The 13,770-nt window shown below is 42.0% G+C and overlaps 1 protein-coding gene across 1 annotated transcript in view; it reads right to left on the reverse strand.

The window, feature by feature from the left end:
- prkcea (protein kinase C, epsilon a) overlaps positions 1-13,553 on the reverse strand; it is a 33,964-nt gene extending 20,411 nt beyond the window's left edge. Inside the window, exon 1 of the mRNA XM_010735359.3 lies at positions 13,209-13,553. Within this exon, the coding sequence (XP_010733661.3) occupies positions 13,209-13,553 (345 nt within the window). The remainder of the gene's footprint in view (positions 1-13,208) is intronic.
- Positions 13,554-13,770: the final 217 nt, after the last annotated feature.

Raw genomic sequence — 13,770 nt, forward strand, 5'->3', positions numbered from 1 at the left:
ATAGTAAGTAACTGTTGAAGAAATTACATAACGTGCAGCAAGTTGGTCCTCAGTCTTTATTTATACGTTATTGAAGATTTTATTATTATTACAGCTAACTTACTCCAGACCTCACTGCAGATAGTGTTTAAAAAATAAAACAATGACACTACGGGCTAATCTTTTTGCTAAGATACTGCAAGTCCACAAGAAGGTGGATTACATAACTTTAAAGTTGAAACCCCTTTATGTAAAATGGCATCATCACCATCACGATAAAAGGTTGAACTAGTAAATAATATTATCTGGATGTCTTGTGTTGTTGCGCTTGATGTTTGGCTGTCAGCAAAGTTGTCGACTCGCTTGTTTTTGATCATAAGTAATATAATCATAACAACATTTACAACAGAGGTGTTACAGTCTGAAACTGGGGGCGCTATATCTTGTTGGTTTAAGTTTTCTATTTTTAAGTGATTAATGGATAGAGTAGCAGATTATACCTGATCAGCTAGAGGCAAACCTCTTCCAAATAGTATTTAAACTTAGGTCTTTCTGACATTAAACACATGAAACATTTTATTTAGCTGTCCTACCAGTGAGCTAGCATTCACAATAACAGGGCTTTGTAGTTGGGAAACTTAAATGGGAAGTTTATACAAAAAATGTACCAAGAGCAATAACCATAACTAACTAAATTGAAGTAATTGTTGTAACTTCCTTTCCTTTAGTTGTGTTAGTTCCTTTTGTATTGTACACTCTGACGTCATGGCACTCCCAATTGGAACAGAGCCATTGTTAATGTTACTAGTTACACCTACTGTATGTTTTTCCTGCTCTGAAAGGTCAACAGCTCTACTAGAGTCAACTCACAATCTTGTTTACTGTGATTCTAAGCTCACCTGTCTCTGTCTGAACGGTCATAAACCCCGCCCTTCAGCAGGTAATTCAGGATAAAGCAAACATCAACATATGTGTATTATTTTGAATGAACATCCCTCGGGCATTTTAATGGGATCAGGTCGACTGGGGACAGAGACTAACCTCAGATGCATCAATTATTTTAGGTATAATTATAAATATAGTTTTCTGTGTGTAAAGATCTTAGCATAGATTTAACTTATTAACATGTTTAATTTCTGTACGTGTTTATTTCTTTGCACAGGTTTACTTTCTTAGCATAGGTTTAATTTCTTAACACGTTTAATGTCTCTGCACATATTCAACTTCTTAGCACAGGTTTAATTTAAATGCAGATTTATATCATAGGTTAACTTTGACGCATGTTTACTGTGGTATGGGTTCATTTTAACGTATGTTTACTGTGTCTCATGCTTTCCCTCGGGATCAATAAAGTATCTACCTGAGTCGCTTGTTTGCCATATTTTCTTTATGAGTGGCTTAAATCTTTAACTGGTCATCAAATTTGTTGTTGTAGATTTATTTCCTTTAACCACATAACCAGATTAAAAAATCACATTTGGAAGATTTCATCCACATCACCACCTACTGTTAAATGGACTGTAACGTGACTCGTATTTAACCTGCTGTGTACAGACGTCCACACATGCACTGAGTTTTCCGCCCCCCTACAACAAAACATGGGAGCAGAGAGACCGAGCCGGAGAATCTAGTTCGCCTCATTAATCTTGTTAGTCCAATTAGGACGCTGATACAGCCAGTGAAGACGGATAACTTCACAAACCCTCGCACACATTCAGGAAGTGTCTGGGGAGTTTAAAATAGACTTCAGAGGGAGGTAAGCGTTAAACACACATACGGTACGAGCTTAGCGCTGCTGCGTTCGTCCCATCACAACACACGCCACTGATTGAATTAAAAAACACACACACACCATATGCAGCAGCACTCCACCAAGCAGACAGGGCACTCAAAGCTTGCATTATATCAATACTGTGGAGCTAACCCCCTCCCACTCTCCGTCCATCTCGCTCGCTATCTCCGTCCAACCAGACAGCTCTCTCAGGAGCGTTTAGTCTCGGTGACAGCCTCCCACATCCATCTGTCAAATAACAAATTTCGGCTTTGAGAGAGCTCGACCACATTCACACAATAACGTGTGTGTGTGTGTGTGTGTGTGTGTGTGTGTGTCCTTTCTATCGCTCAGCAACTCAAGCGCGCACACACAAAGGCCCATGCTGAGTGAGACAGCATGAGAGTCATGCATCTTTAATGTAACATCACAGACGGCTAATAATGTAAGAGGAGCTGAGCTGTGTGGTGGTGGCGAGGAGAGGACGGGGGAGATTCAACAAAGCTCGTCCCCCCCCCTCCACCCTTCTGCGACAAGCGGCGGGGTCCAGCGGTCCGGTAGCATCAGCTAAGACAGGAGGGGGGATTAGATCTAGAAGAACGCACACTCCCGGTCGAATCATCTCGGAGCTGAAACATTCAAGACGAGCGTGTGATATCCAGATGGACTGGCAGACGGCCCGATGAGCAGCTTCTGTAGATCATCACTGTTGGATCTGTCTAAATGAAAACACACTTCGTAGAGACTCGAGGATGGAGCTGAATGATTTGAGAAAAATATATGTAAATATAATAATATATAGGTGTTATATTTACTGATAACAGCTACATCTATATGTATCTAATTATTGTAATGACGACAAACTGTTGGTTAGTCATGTCTGATGGCTTTTGATATCTGACTCAACGCCTAATGAAACCTAAGAGCACTAACTCCTTAACTAGCCTCAGCTGACATTAGTTTCATAGACTGGCTGCAACCTCCTCAGACAGCCACTTGAGGCTGGCTCCAAAAGTGAGGCAATCTACAGTACATAAGTCCCTCATGTTAAAATGTCCAACTTCACAGCAGAAATAAACATGTGTTTATATAACTCACCTGTTCAAATTATATTAAGACTTAAAGTTATGCATCATTAACAGCATGGACGCTTTGACTGACAGGTAGGTGCCATTACAGGTGGCTTGTTTGAGCACCAAGGCGTCATTCAGCCCTCCTCGGGTCCGCCCATGACCCACGTCTTTGCCTATTTTTCGATTAGCACGGAGACAGCAGAGGCAAGACTACCAACATGCCGGTGGCCATTACCATCAATTCATAAACTTACGTATACGACGTCCGTTCTTTATATTGTCAGTAGTTACACACTTCCCCAAAATCCTCCATGTCCCAGTTCATAACTTTTAAAACAGCAGTTAAATTTTTTGTGTAATGTTTTCATTCACTTTATAACATAAGAGTTAAATGATAAATACCAGCTGCCACCAACAGTCTATCTGGATATCACAAACACTGGAGAGAAAAGTTAGACTGGATCTATCCAAAATGAACAAAATCCACCAACCATCCCCTCTCTGACTAATTAACATGTTCTACCTCGTTAGTTTAATTTGTTTGTAAAAAAAAAAAAAATCTAAGTATAAAAAAAATTACTTTTTTGGCTCAGAGCAGTTGCCAGGCAGACTGTTGAGAAGTTCGGTCCTTGCCATGTTTTATTGTGTGGATTAAACAAATGGGTGCTAAACTAAGCTAACCAGCTGCTGACTATAGCTTTTTTTTTTACATTTAATGGAAGTTATGAAAGTGGTAAAAATCCTCTTATCTAACAAAAAATGAATGGGACTGCCAGCTGTTAGCCATTTACCTCGCTGAACCCCAAGCTACCTGGTGACACCTATCTGACAATGATATAGGAAGATAAGATAAGATAAGATAAGATAGACGTTATTGATCCCACACTGGGGAAATTCACTTGTTACAATGGCATACACAACATACAAGGTGGAGGTAGAGTTGGCTCAATCATCCATCGTCATTTACCTCACTGACGCTCAAGGTAGCTGTTAACGGTAAATTTTATGGTTCTAGTGTCAATAGACTATGTGAGTTTTAGTATCAATACACAAAAAACAAAGTTTTCAAACAATTATATCTTGCTGACAAAGTCAGATACCACAGCTAACGAGCTCAAAAAGCTCTCGATTTTCCAGTCAGTCTATGTTCAAACCCTCACCTATGGTCATGAGCTTTGGGTAGTGACCAAAACAATGAGATCGTGGATACAAGCAGACAAAATTAGCTTCCTCTGCCGGTTGGCCTTGGAGATAGGGTGAGGAGCTGAATAGATGGATCTAAAGATATAAATCATCTCTTCAAAATGAATCTCTCATTGTGTAAAAATAGACAAACTCCAGGGGATACGGAAAGAGAGAGAGGGGGCAAACAGTGTGGATTTCACCTGCTGTACCGGTGCTCTCAAATATCCTCCCATTTCTTCCCTTTCACTGAGAACATGCATTAAACACCCTCCAGCATACACTCACACACCAAAGGCTGACCTGATTTGGCATCGGTGGACAGAGTGCCATGCTTGCCTTTGTTTGTGTGTGTGTGTGTATTGTCACGGTGGCAACAGTGCATCTTAAATCCAGTCTGTCCTACTTAACCATCAGGTCACCGCGGGGTGGAGCCTATTATGCCATGTAACGAGCTATGGTGAGGGAATGGAGTCTGGGACCCCAAAAGAAGAAAGGGACAATGACAATATGGCTGGCTAAGTGAGATACCACAGCTAAGAGGCTAACCAACATATTTTTTATTGCTATATCTTGTTATAAGTCATATACGCAGAAGATTTGTGCGACCTGTGCGAGCGATTCCACTGATCATGATGATTTAACTGCAATACCTAGGTGACTAAAACACTAGAGTGACCAGACCTTAACACATCCGTTGGTGACCATTACACTGGTCATGGTATTATATTGGGCATGGCCAGTTACCAAATCCAATATAAAAACTACAACAACTACTACAAAGCTAGAAATAGGGTAAACCATCTAAAAACACATGCTTAGCCTCACAAGGGCTAAATGTTTGGTACATAAATGTAAAATGAAAATGAAAATGAATTGAGCTGTTTTTTTTTGTTTTCTTTTAAATGTCCTCTACTTGCACTCCTTCTGTCATTAATCCGGGCTCCTCTAAGTATGAGCATGTGAGTTTGTTGATGCCAAGTGTCAAGCAGTGGCTGGCTGACATCTGACGTGGCCCGTGTCCCTGTGAGGAAACATTACACTGTGTGGTCATCACTTCCAAGAAACTTCTAGCAGCCTCGCAGCTCTCTACGTCCAGCTTTATATATTTACATATACACAGAGCTTATTTCTACACCTCATCTCCAGCTCTCTCTCTGTTTCATCACTACCGTAGCTCCACAGCGTTCTCCTGTTTCCTGATGTATTTTCTTTCCCTTTCACCTCCCTCATCTTTTTTGTGTTTAAGAAATCTTTAATTGCATACTGTTTACACCCTTTTAACACAAACTTTGCTCTTTAACACACCATAGTTACCTCTGGAATGCACAGACAGTGGCTAACCTCTATGGCGATGCAAGGCAATTTTATTTATAAAAACCCATTTTACTCACAATTTAACTCACTGTGTTTATATTAAAATGCATAAAACAGGCTTGAGCATGGTGGGCCCAGTAAACACTGTTGTATCTGCTGCGTACCTGCATGCACAATCTCTACAATTATGTTGGTGAGTAAAATGGAAATACCCTTATAGAACGGACATGCAGTGCAAAGAATCCTTTTAAGTTTCTCCACCTTTGAAGACCTTGAATCTAAATTATTCTGACTTCTCAAAGAACCACCAAGGCGCTGTTCTACTTAGCTTTCTTCTTCTTCTTACCACCCATCCTCCCTCCATCTCCACCCAACTCTCACCTACCCATCTCCCTCTCTCTGGTGTTTCTGTGGGTGAGAGGCTGTCACCAAGGGGACGGGCTGTCATTGTCACCATGGGGATGGGCTCCACAGAGCATCTCAATTACTGAGTGGGACAATTAATAAGCATCAAAGCCTGGTTAATATTTCACCGGCGGCACAGAGCAGCAGCAACCTGGCCCACAGCGCTCGGGGGGCCACATGAGATGTATCGTGGAGAGGTGGTGGAAGACAAAAGGGAACAGGAAGCAGACAGGACGGGAATAACAGTGCTGAGACGAGAGGGATAATGAGATGAGATGCGTGAGGCAGCAGAAGGGTGGAGGAAGTGAGAAAGATAGAGCTGAGGTACACAAGCATCATGTGGCAAGGGCAGGAAGTGAACAATCTGGTGCAAGTTTATAGCATCAGATTAAGGAATTTTATTCTAATATTCATTCTTATCATGCAAAAAAGCAACTGATGTTAACGTGTGGCTACTGGTCATAACTGATGCTCGTCGTCTCATTTACTCAGTAGCTATTGTGCATATCATTTTTGTTATCAAACAAATAAAGGTTAATCACCAGATATCACGACTAACAATCGAACAAGACGATTTTATCTAGCTAGCAAAGTCAGATAAAACACACTAACAACCAATTTTACATTGCTATATTTTCTTATAAGTCATACACTCAAAAGATTTGTGCTTTCTACTGTGCCCCTGCGAGCAGTTGCACTGATTATGATGATGTTATTGAAATTAACTGATTTAACTGCAGAATTTAGTTGATTAAAATGCTGGAATGACCCGGCCTCAAACAACCTGTTAATTACTATATTATAATTCACACCATGTCCATGTTGAGTCTGAACTCATCCTTCTTTCCCCACTGGAGAATGAATAAGAGCAAATTAAAGCAGGAGCACCGGTGGGTGTGGGGGGGGATGAAAGAGAAGCGTAAGGTACACAAACGAAGCAGGAAGAGGAAGATGATGGGTAAATGAGGGGAGGAGGAGAAGGAGTAGGGTGAGGAAGATGAGAGGGGAATCGCCGTTGGAGAGGGGGGGATGAGGGAGACACAGAAGTGGTGAGTAATGGAGTAATGAAGGGAGGAGGACATGGGAGGGGAGTGTGTCGCTGTGAGGCAGATGTATTGACGAGCCGGCTGGCTGATCAATGAGATGTGGTCAATCAACAGAGTGATCCATACGCTCTGACCTTACTCTGGATGGCTGATGGACGAGTTATGCGTGTGTGTGCCTATTCATATGCCAGTGTATGCTGATATAATATAAGATTACGTAACTATACATCAATTACACACTTCTTAACGAACCATACCATGCTTTAGTCTACCAGCTACAACTCATGTATACTTTCACATTTTTTACAGTACCAGTCAAATGTTTGGACACACTTTACATCCCAAACTATCACAACTGGGTTTATGGGTGATTGTAGAGGCCAGGTTATCTGATGCATCACTCTCTTTCTTGGTCAAATATCACTTACAAAGTCTGGAGGTGTGTTTTGGGTCACTCTCCTGTTAAAAAATAAATGACAGTCCCACTTAGTTTAAACCAGATGGGATGGTATGTTGCTGCAGAATGCTGTGTTAGCCATGTTAGTCAAGTGTAGTTTGAATTTTTAATAAAACACCAACAGTGTCACCAGCAAAACACCATCACACCTCGTCCTCAGTGCTTCAAGGTGGGAACCACACATGTAGAAAACATCTATTCACCTTCAAAAAAAACAAGCTGGCCTGAACCAAAAACCTCAAATTTGGTCTCATCAGATTAAAGTTCAGATTTCCGCTGGTGTTATTTCCATTCATTGTGATTCCTGAGTCAGTCTTGGTCAGTCGTGGTTTCTTTGCAGTAATTCGACCGTGAAGGTCTGATTCACAGTTTCCTTCGAACAGTTAATGCTGAGATGTGCCTGTTACTTGAACTCTGTGAAACATTTATGTGGGCTCTAATCTGAGGTGCTGTTAATTTGTGATTTCTGAAACTGGTAACTGTAATGAACGTCAAGGTAACTCTTGGTCTTCCTTTCCTCAGGAGAGCCAGTTTCATCAAATCATTCGATGGTTTTTGCAACTGCACTTGAAGACATTCAAAGTTCTTGATATTTTCTGGATGGTCTGACCTTCATGTCTTAAAGTAATGATGGACTGTTGATTCTCCTTACTTAGTTGAATACTTAGCCATAATATGAATTACTACAGTAGTTGAATAAAGCTATTTACTGTATACCAACACTACCTCTGAAGAAGACAAGAAATTTCACAAACTTCTGCGAAGGTACACCTGTTAATTGAAAAGGTGACCACTGAGTGGTGTGCAAATCTGTCAACAAAGCAAAATATGTGTACTTTGAAGAATCTAAAATATAAAACATATTCTGGTTTGTTTACCACATTATTTCATATTTTTGATGTCTTCAGTGTTAATCTACAATGTAGAAAAAAAGAAAAGCCATTGAATGAGAAGGTGTGTCCAAACTTTTGACTTGTGCTGTATATTATAACTAACTGTTCTAACACTATTGGAGCTTCCTAAGACTTCAAATTTCAGATTCACCACAATGAACATGTTGTTGCCTCTCTCTCTTTTTTTTTTTTTTTACATTACATCATGGTCATATGTGAATCCAGCTGAGAGCAGGCTCTGTATTAAAAACTCTGGCATTTAAGAGTCTTCAAAACAGTATTGTAACATTCACTGTGATGGTTTAAGGGTTTCAAGTCTCTGACAGTTGATTTTCATTGTCTGCTTCTGTGAACTGAAACCAATGGATGCCTGAAAGGCAGAAAACTATTGTAATGACTCACAATACGCTTTGGAAAATGATCTGCGGTAATGTAAAGTATATGTACTTTGTAGGGAATGAGCTAAAAGCAAAACGACACAACTTCATCAGCCATTCCCCGAACGTAAAGCGAGACCAGATAAAACATCAGCTAGAAGATCATGTGTTTAAACTGGAGACCCAAAACAAAGACAGATCTACATGTGGTCGACCAACATCACAATCCCAACTTTACACCATGACATCAACATCAAACTCCCTATCTCTTGCCCCTACAAGGGTAGCGAGAAATTTAGGAGTCGTGATCGATGACCAGCTAACCTTCTCTGATCAAGTTGTTTCGGTTGCCCGGTAATGCTGCTACGCCTTCACCCTTACCTAACTCAACATGCTACCCAACTCCTGACACAGGCTGTGGTCGTCTCATGACTAGACAACTGTAACGCCCTCCTGACAGGCCTCCCAGCCTGCACAGTGAAACCCTTACAGATGATCCAGAACGTGGTGGCGCCCTTGGGCTTCAATGAATCCAAAGGGTCACCCTGCTGCTCATCGAGCTCCACTGGCAGCCTACATTAAATTCAAATCTGTAATGCTGACTACAAAGTAGACCCCGTTCTGCACCTACCTTCTTGATACAGGCATATGAAACCTCACAACCATTGCACTATTCCAATGAACGACCCGTTCGCTCAAAGCAATCCAAACTTTTCTTGTGTGTTGTTCCCCGTTGATGGAACGTGCTACCAGTTACTACCAGATCAGGGGCATCCCTCTCAACCTTTAAAAGCCTCCTGTATCGCTGCAGCCAAATTGGACTCACCACTTAAACAAATGGAAAAACCTGCGTTTTCGTCGCAGTGCCGGATCCTATCTGAATGCGGCCTTAGAGAGTATCTCCTCTCAACTACTGGACATGCTAAATCTATCCCCCTTCTTGAACTACTGTACTTATTGCTGCACTAACACATCCCTGTCACACTGAACCTCCAAAATCCCAACACAAATGACATTACATGACGAGAAACCATAACAAACGAAAGAAGCTTTGGTCTTTCCTGCTGCTGTGTTTTATTAGGTGTATCTTGATGACGCTGAACCAGGCTGTGGTGAAGTCTAACAGTATCTACATTTTTTGCTTTATAAATTTAAGTCTAGTAAGTGGAAAATACAAGACAGGCACCACATAGTTACTCCAACGAGGCATCAGGAATGTGAAGAATTGAGGAAGGTCAGACCTGAGATGCCCAAATCAGATCAAATGCAAGTCCAAACAGCTCCCGTGTCAGAGATAGAGGAGGGAAAGCTGCAGAATAAAAATACCAGCCACAGCTTAAGTAAAATGACTTTTGAACATGACTGGACAACCAGCCGACGCCTCAGCACAGAGACACACATACAGTTTGACAACAAACGTGTGCAGCCAAATTCACACTGCTGAGCTGCCAAAGACGGTGAAAGAAGATGGTGGTGATGATGGTGATAATGATGATGATGGTGGTGGTAATGGGGACTTCCATTAAATGCAGCTGACACATTTAAGATGCAAAGGTTTGATATCTGAATAGAATATGTTCGAATAAAGATAAGGTGAGCATTTCTATGAGTACGGATGTTATCAGCCCCTCTGGATCAGGTATCAGCTGATCTCTGTGAACAGATATCTGCATATGAATGTTCAATCTGTAGGCAAGACACCACGATGTTGGTATGTGATAGGGCTGGGACGATATGCCTATCCCCCAATTCAATTCATTAACGATTTTTTGGGTGCCAATTCAATTTAAATTGCGATTCTTCGATATTGCCCATTTTTATGTCTACAGACTATATCAGGAGCCATATTTCCCCAAAAATGCACATCACATGTGAGTCAGTTTTTAAGATTTATTTAGCAGCAATATATTTGAACCATTTTAACTGCCACATTTGAACTGACACTCTCTTTTCAAAAGCCTGGACTGCATATAAAAGAGGGTTATACTTTCCACATCTGAAACCTTTCTAACAGAATGAATTAAAGTACAGACTTTCGGATGTAAACTGCTACATTTATCTGCACACAACACAAATATGAGCCTTTAAATTAACATACTGCATAATAAAGTGAACTTAAACTTTCTTTTCAAAGCCTGGACTCCGGCCCGCTAAGACCTGATGTCTTGTAACATTTGTTGTGTTTCCGCAGTACGCGACGTGTGCATTACAAATAGCTTTCGACATGTCCAGTTCTGCTTTTCCCTTCAAAGCAAAAAAATCCAAAATCTGCCCACACTTTTGACTTAAAATTTGCCAGTGGAGGTTTTTATCTCCGGCCATTTTTGCAAGTTGTCCGCCATTCTCCACCAACTGTTTTTTTTCTTCTTCTTCGCGTTCTGTTTAGGTTTTTCCCGCAAACTGATATGATGTAACGTTACTAGGTAGTCGAAGTAAAACATTTCGCCCTCCGCTGGAGAAAAGCGGTAACTTTTTCCCACCTAGGCTTATACAGTAAACAAAGTATTTAAATTTTTTCCCACCTAGGCTTATACAGTAAACAAAGTATTTAAATTTGGGGGAAAAAAATCGATTTTTGAACAAAAAAATCGCGATACTTATGTGAATCGATTTTTTTCCCCCACCCCTAGTATCTGAAGTGTTCTTGTTGGTTCTTGTTATAGTGCAAGTAGTATTGACTAGCCATGTTTGAGCGGTTGCCCGCAGGTAAATCATCTGTGTGGAGACTAAAAGAGGCAAAACACATCAGCTACTGCTGTTAAAATCTATCTGTATATTTCTGTTTGAGATCAGCTGAAATGTATCTTTCTCTTCATTCTCGTGGATGAAGCGTAGACTAAAACATGGACGTCGTATCTGTGACGTCACACACAGGTTTATGAGTGTAATCTAAAAGTCGGCAAAGATGTGAATCATTGGTGGACCTGAGGCAGGCTGAATGAGGCCTGGGTGCTCAAACAAGCTACCTGTAAGGGCAGACTACTATACTACGGGTGCCAGTTTCCGCTACATAGCGGTCGCCTTTACCTCCCGGCTTCTCACTGCATGCTACTCCCTTGTAAACAAACCAACATGGCACCTACTGCAACCGAACTACAAAGCTTCTGAATGATTGGCTGTTTGCCTGTTACTGGTGAAGTCCGGGGATATGATAGGCTGTTTCTGCACGCTGGGTCCGCCCGTCTGTTAGCTGATTGGCTGTTCGTGCGTTTCTGCCGGCAAGAACGAACTCCATGAAGACAGCTCCGCTTCGATAGAAATTTGCTTCAAAACAAACGACAAGCTAAAGTTCTGTCATGCCCAGACGTGCGCACGGCTTACAGTCACAAACACGAGACAACACACTCACCATGGCAGAAGCACCAGGCCCGAGCGGCGAGTCTGCCATGGCGTCGTCGTCTGTGGCAACACTAATTTTGCTCAAAAAACCAAACTTGTTGCTTCAAACTTGTTTCAGTCTAATTCTTACTTCACCAGTATTTCATAAAAATAATAATAATTAAAAAAGGCAGCAGTATCACGATAATACCCAGAACCACGATACTTTGTCTGGTATAGTATCGTGGTTACTCATTTTTGTATCGTGCAACTCTGGTGAGTTATATAAAAATTCAGACTCAGTACAGTCATAAACAGTGAAATTAGCTATAGAGACCTGTTTTTTGTACCAGGCTGTAAACGTTTATTTCTGCTGTGAAGTTGGACATTTTAACATGGGGACTTATGGAGACTGACTCATTCTGTACCCAGCCTTGAGTGGACGTTTGAGGAAATGCAATTTTGGCACTTCACGTTGGCTCCAATTCTCCCAGCGCCGGAGGTTTGACGCTTGGTCGAGACTTCCTCTGCAGTCCAATTAACAACCACATACCGAGCTGCACTCTCTGTTGTCAAATAAATGCAGTTCCTCAAATGGTCACTTGAGACTGGCTCCTTAAACAAGTCAGTCTCCATAAGCCCTCATGTTAAAATGTCCAACTTCACAGCAGAAATAAACATGTTTACAGCCTGGTACAAAAAACATTTTTGGTCTCTACAGCTAATTTCCTCATTCATGACAACTGTACTGAGGCTGAATTTTTATATAACTCACCTGTTGAAATTATATTAAGTTATGCAAAATTAACAGCATGGCCCACTTTAAATGACAGGTGGGTGCTGTTACAGATGGCTTAATGACCTCCCAGGCGTCATTCGGCCGGCCTCAGTTCCAGCAATAATCTTTGCCGATTTTTAGATTAGCCAGGAGGCAGAAAGGGGCACGACAGCAAAGATGGTGGCGGCCAGAGCCACCATACTCATAAATCTGTAGGTGAGGTCAAAGATACGCTGTCCATTTTTTTAGACTGTCAGCGATATCAACCATTAGTGACGTTAAATACAGTTTCAATTCACTTTTCCCACTGTAAGTTGCACTCACTCGTAATATTATTGTCTTATTTATCAGCGAAGACGCTGCTGCTCAGATTTTAGGCGACAGTATTGGATCTGTATTCAGTCTCAGTCGGGTCTCTGTGTTGAGGGATTGGTAATCTGTCGACAGAGCTCCCCAAAGGTGCTCGCTGGCCCGGAGGCTCTCCGGAAGGATGAATGAGTTAAAAAGAAGATGCTGTTTGACTACAAATCTATCTACATGCATACCTGTGGCTTTCAGGACGTCTGCCCCAATGCTCTATGGGTAACTGAGACACACACATCAAACACATACCCAGTCTTCATAGTGTCTGGTGCCGTTCTGGAGCAGGTCCTCCAGCTGGATGGTGCAGTTGGCCACAAAATCATCGTATCCGATGGGTGCATCGTGGAAAACAGACAGCTCCAGGCTCCTTCCCTCACGGACCTCAGTGCAGAACTCCTGGTGCCAGGCGGGGCTGTTGGTCTTGGTCCTGGTGGTGGTCTGACCGAGCCGGGTTTGGTCCAGATTCAAAGCCAGGTAGGGATCCAGCAGGAAGGATCCGCTCTTCCCCACAGCGTGACGTAGGGCCCACGGGGTGGGCTTCAGGTCCACTGCCTCACACACTCGCACCTTCAACAGGCCGCTGAACACAGGCATGGCTGCAGACTGCTAGTGTGTGTGTGTGTGTGTGTGTGTATACAAGGATGTGAGTGTGTGTTTAGGCTGGTTCAGAGTGTTTCCTTCCAATGAGCGGGGTCACTGCACAGTCCTGCTACATCCCATAATGCCTCTGGCCCCTTGGACTCACAGCCATATCAGAACACTTTGTTATCCACACACATATACACAGACACACACACACACACGCACGCAC

The sequence above is a fragment of the Larimichthys crocea genome, chromosome XVI (assembly GCF_000972845.2).
Source record: "Larimichthys crocea isolate SSNF chromosome XVI, L_crocea_2.0, whole genome shotgun sequence".
Taxonomy (NCBI): domain Eukaryota; kingdom Metazoa; phylum Chordata; class Actinopteri; family Sciaenidae; genus Larimichthys; species Larimichthys crocea.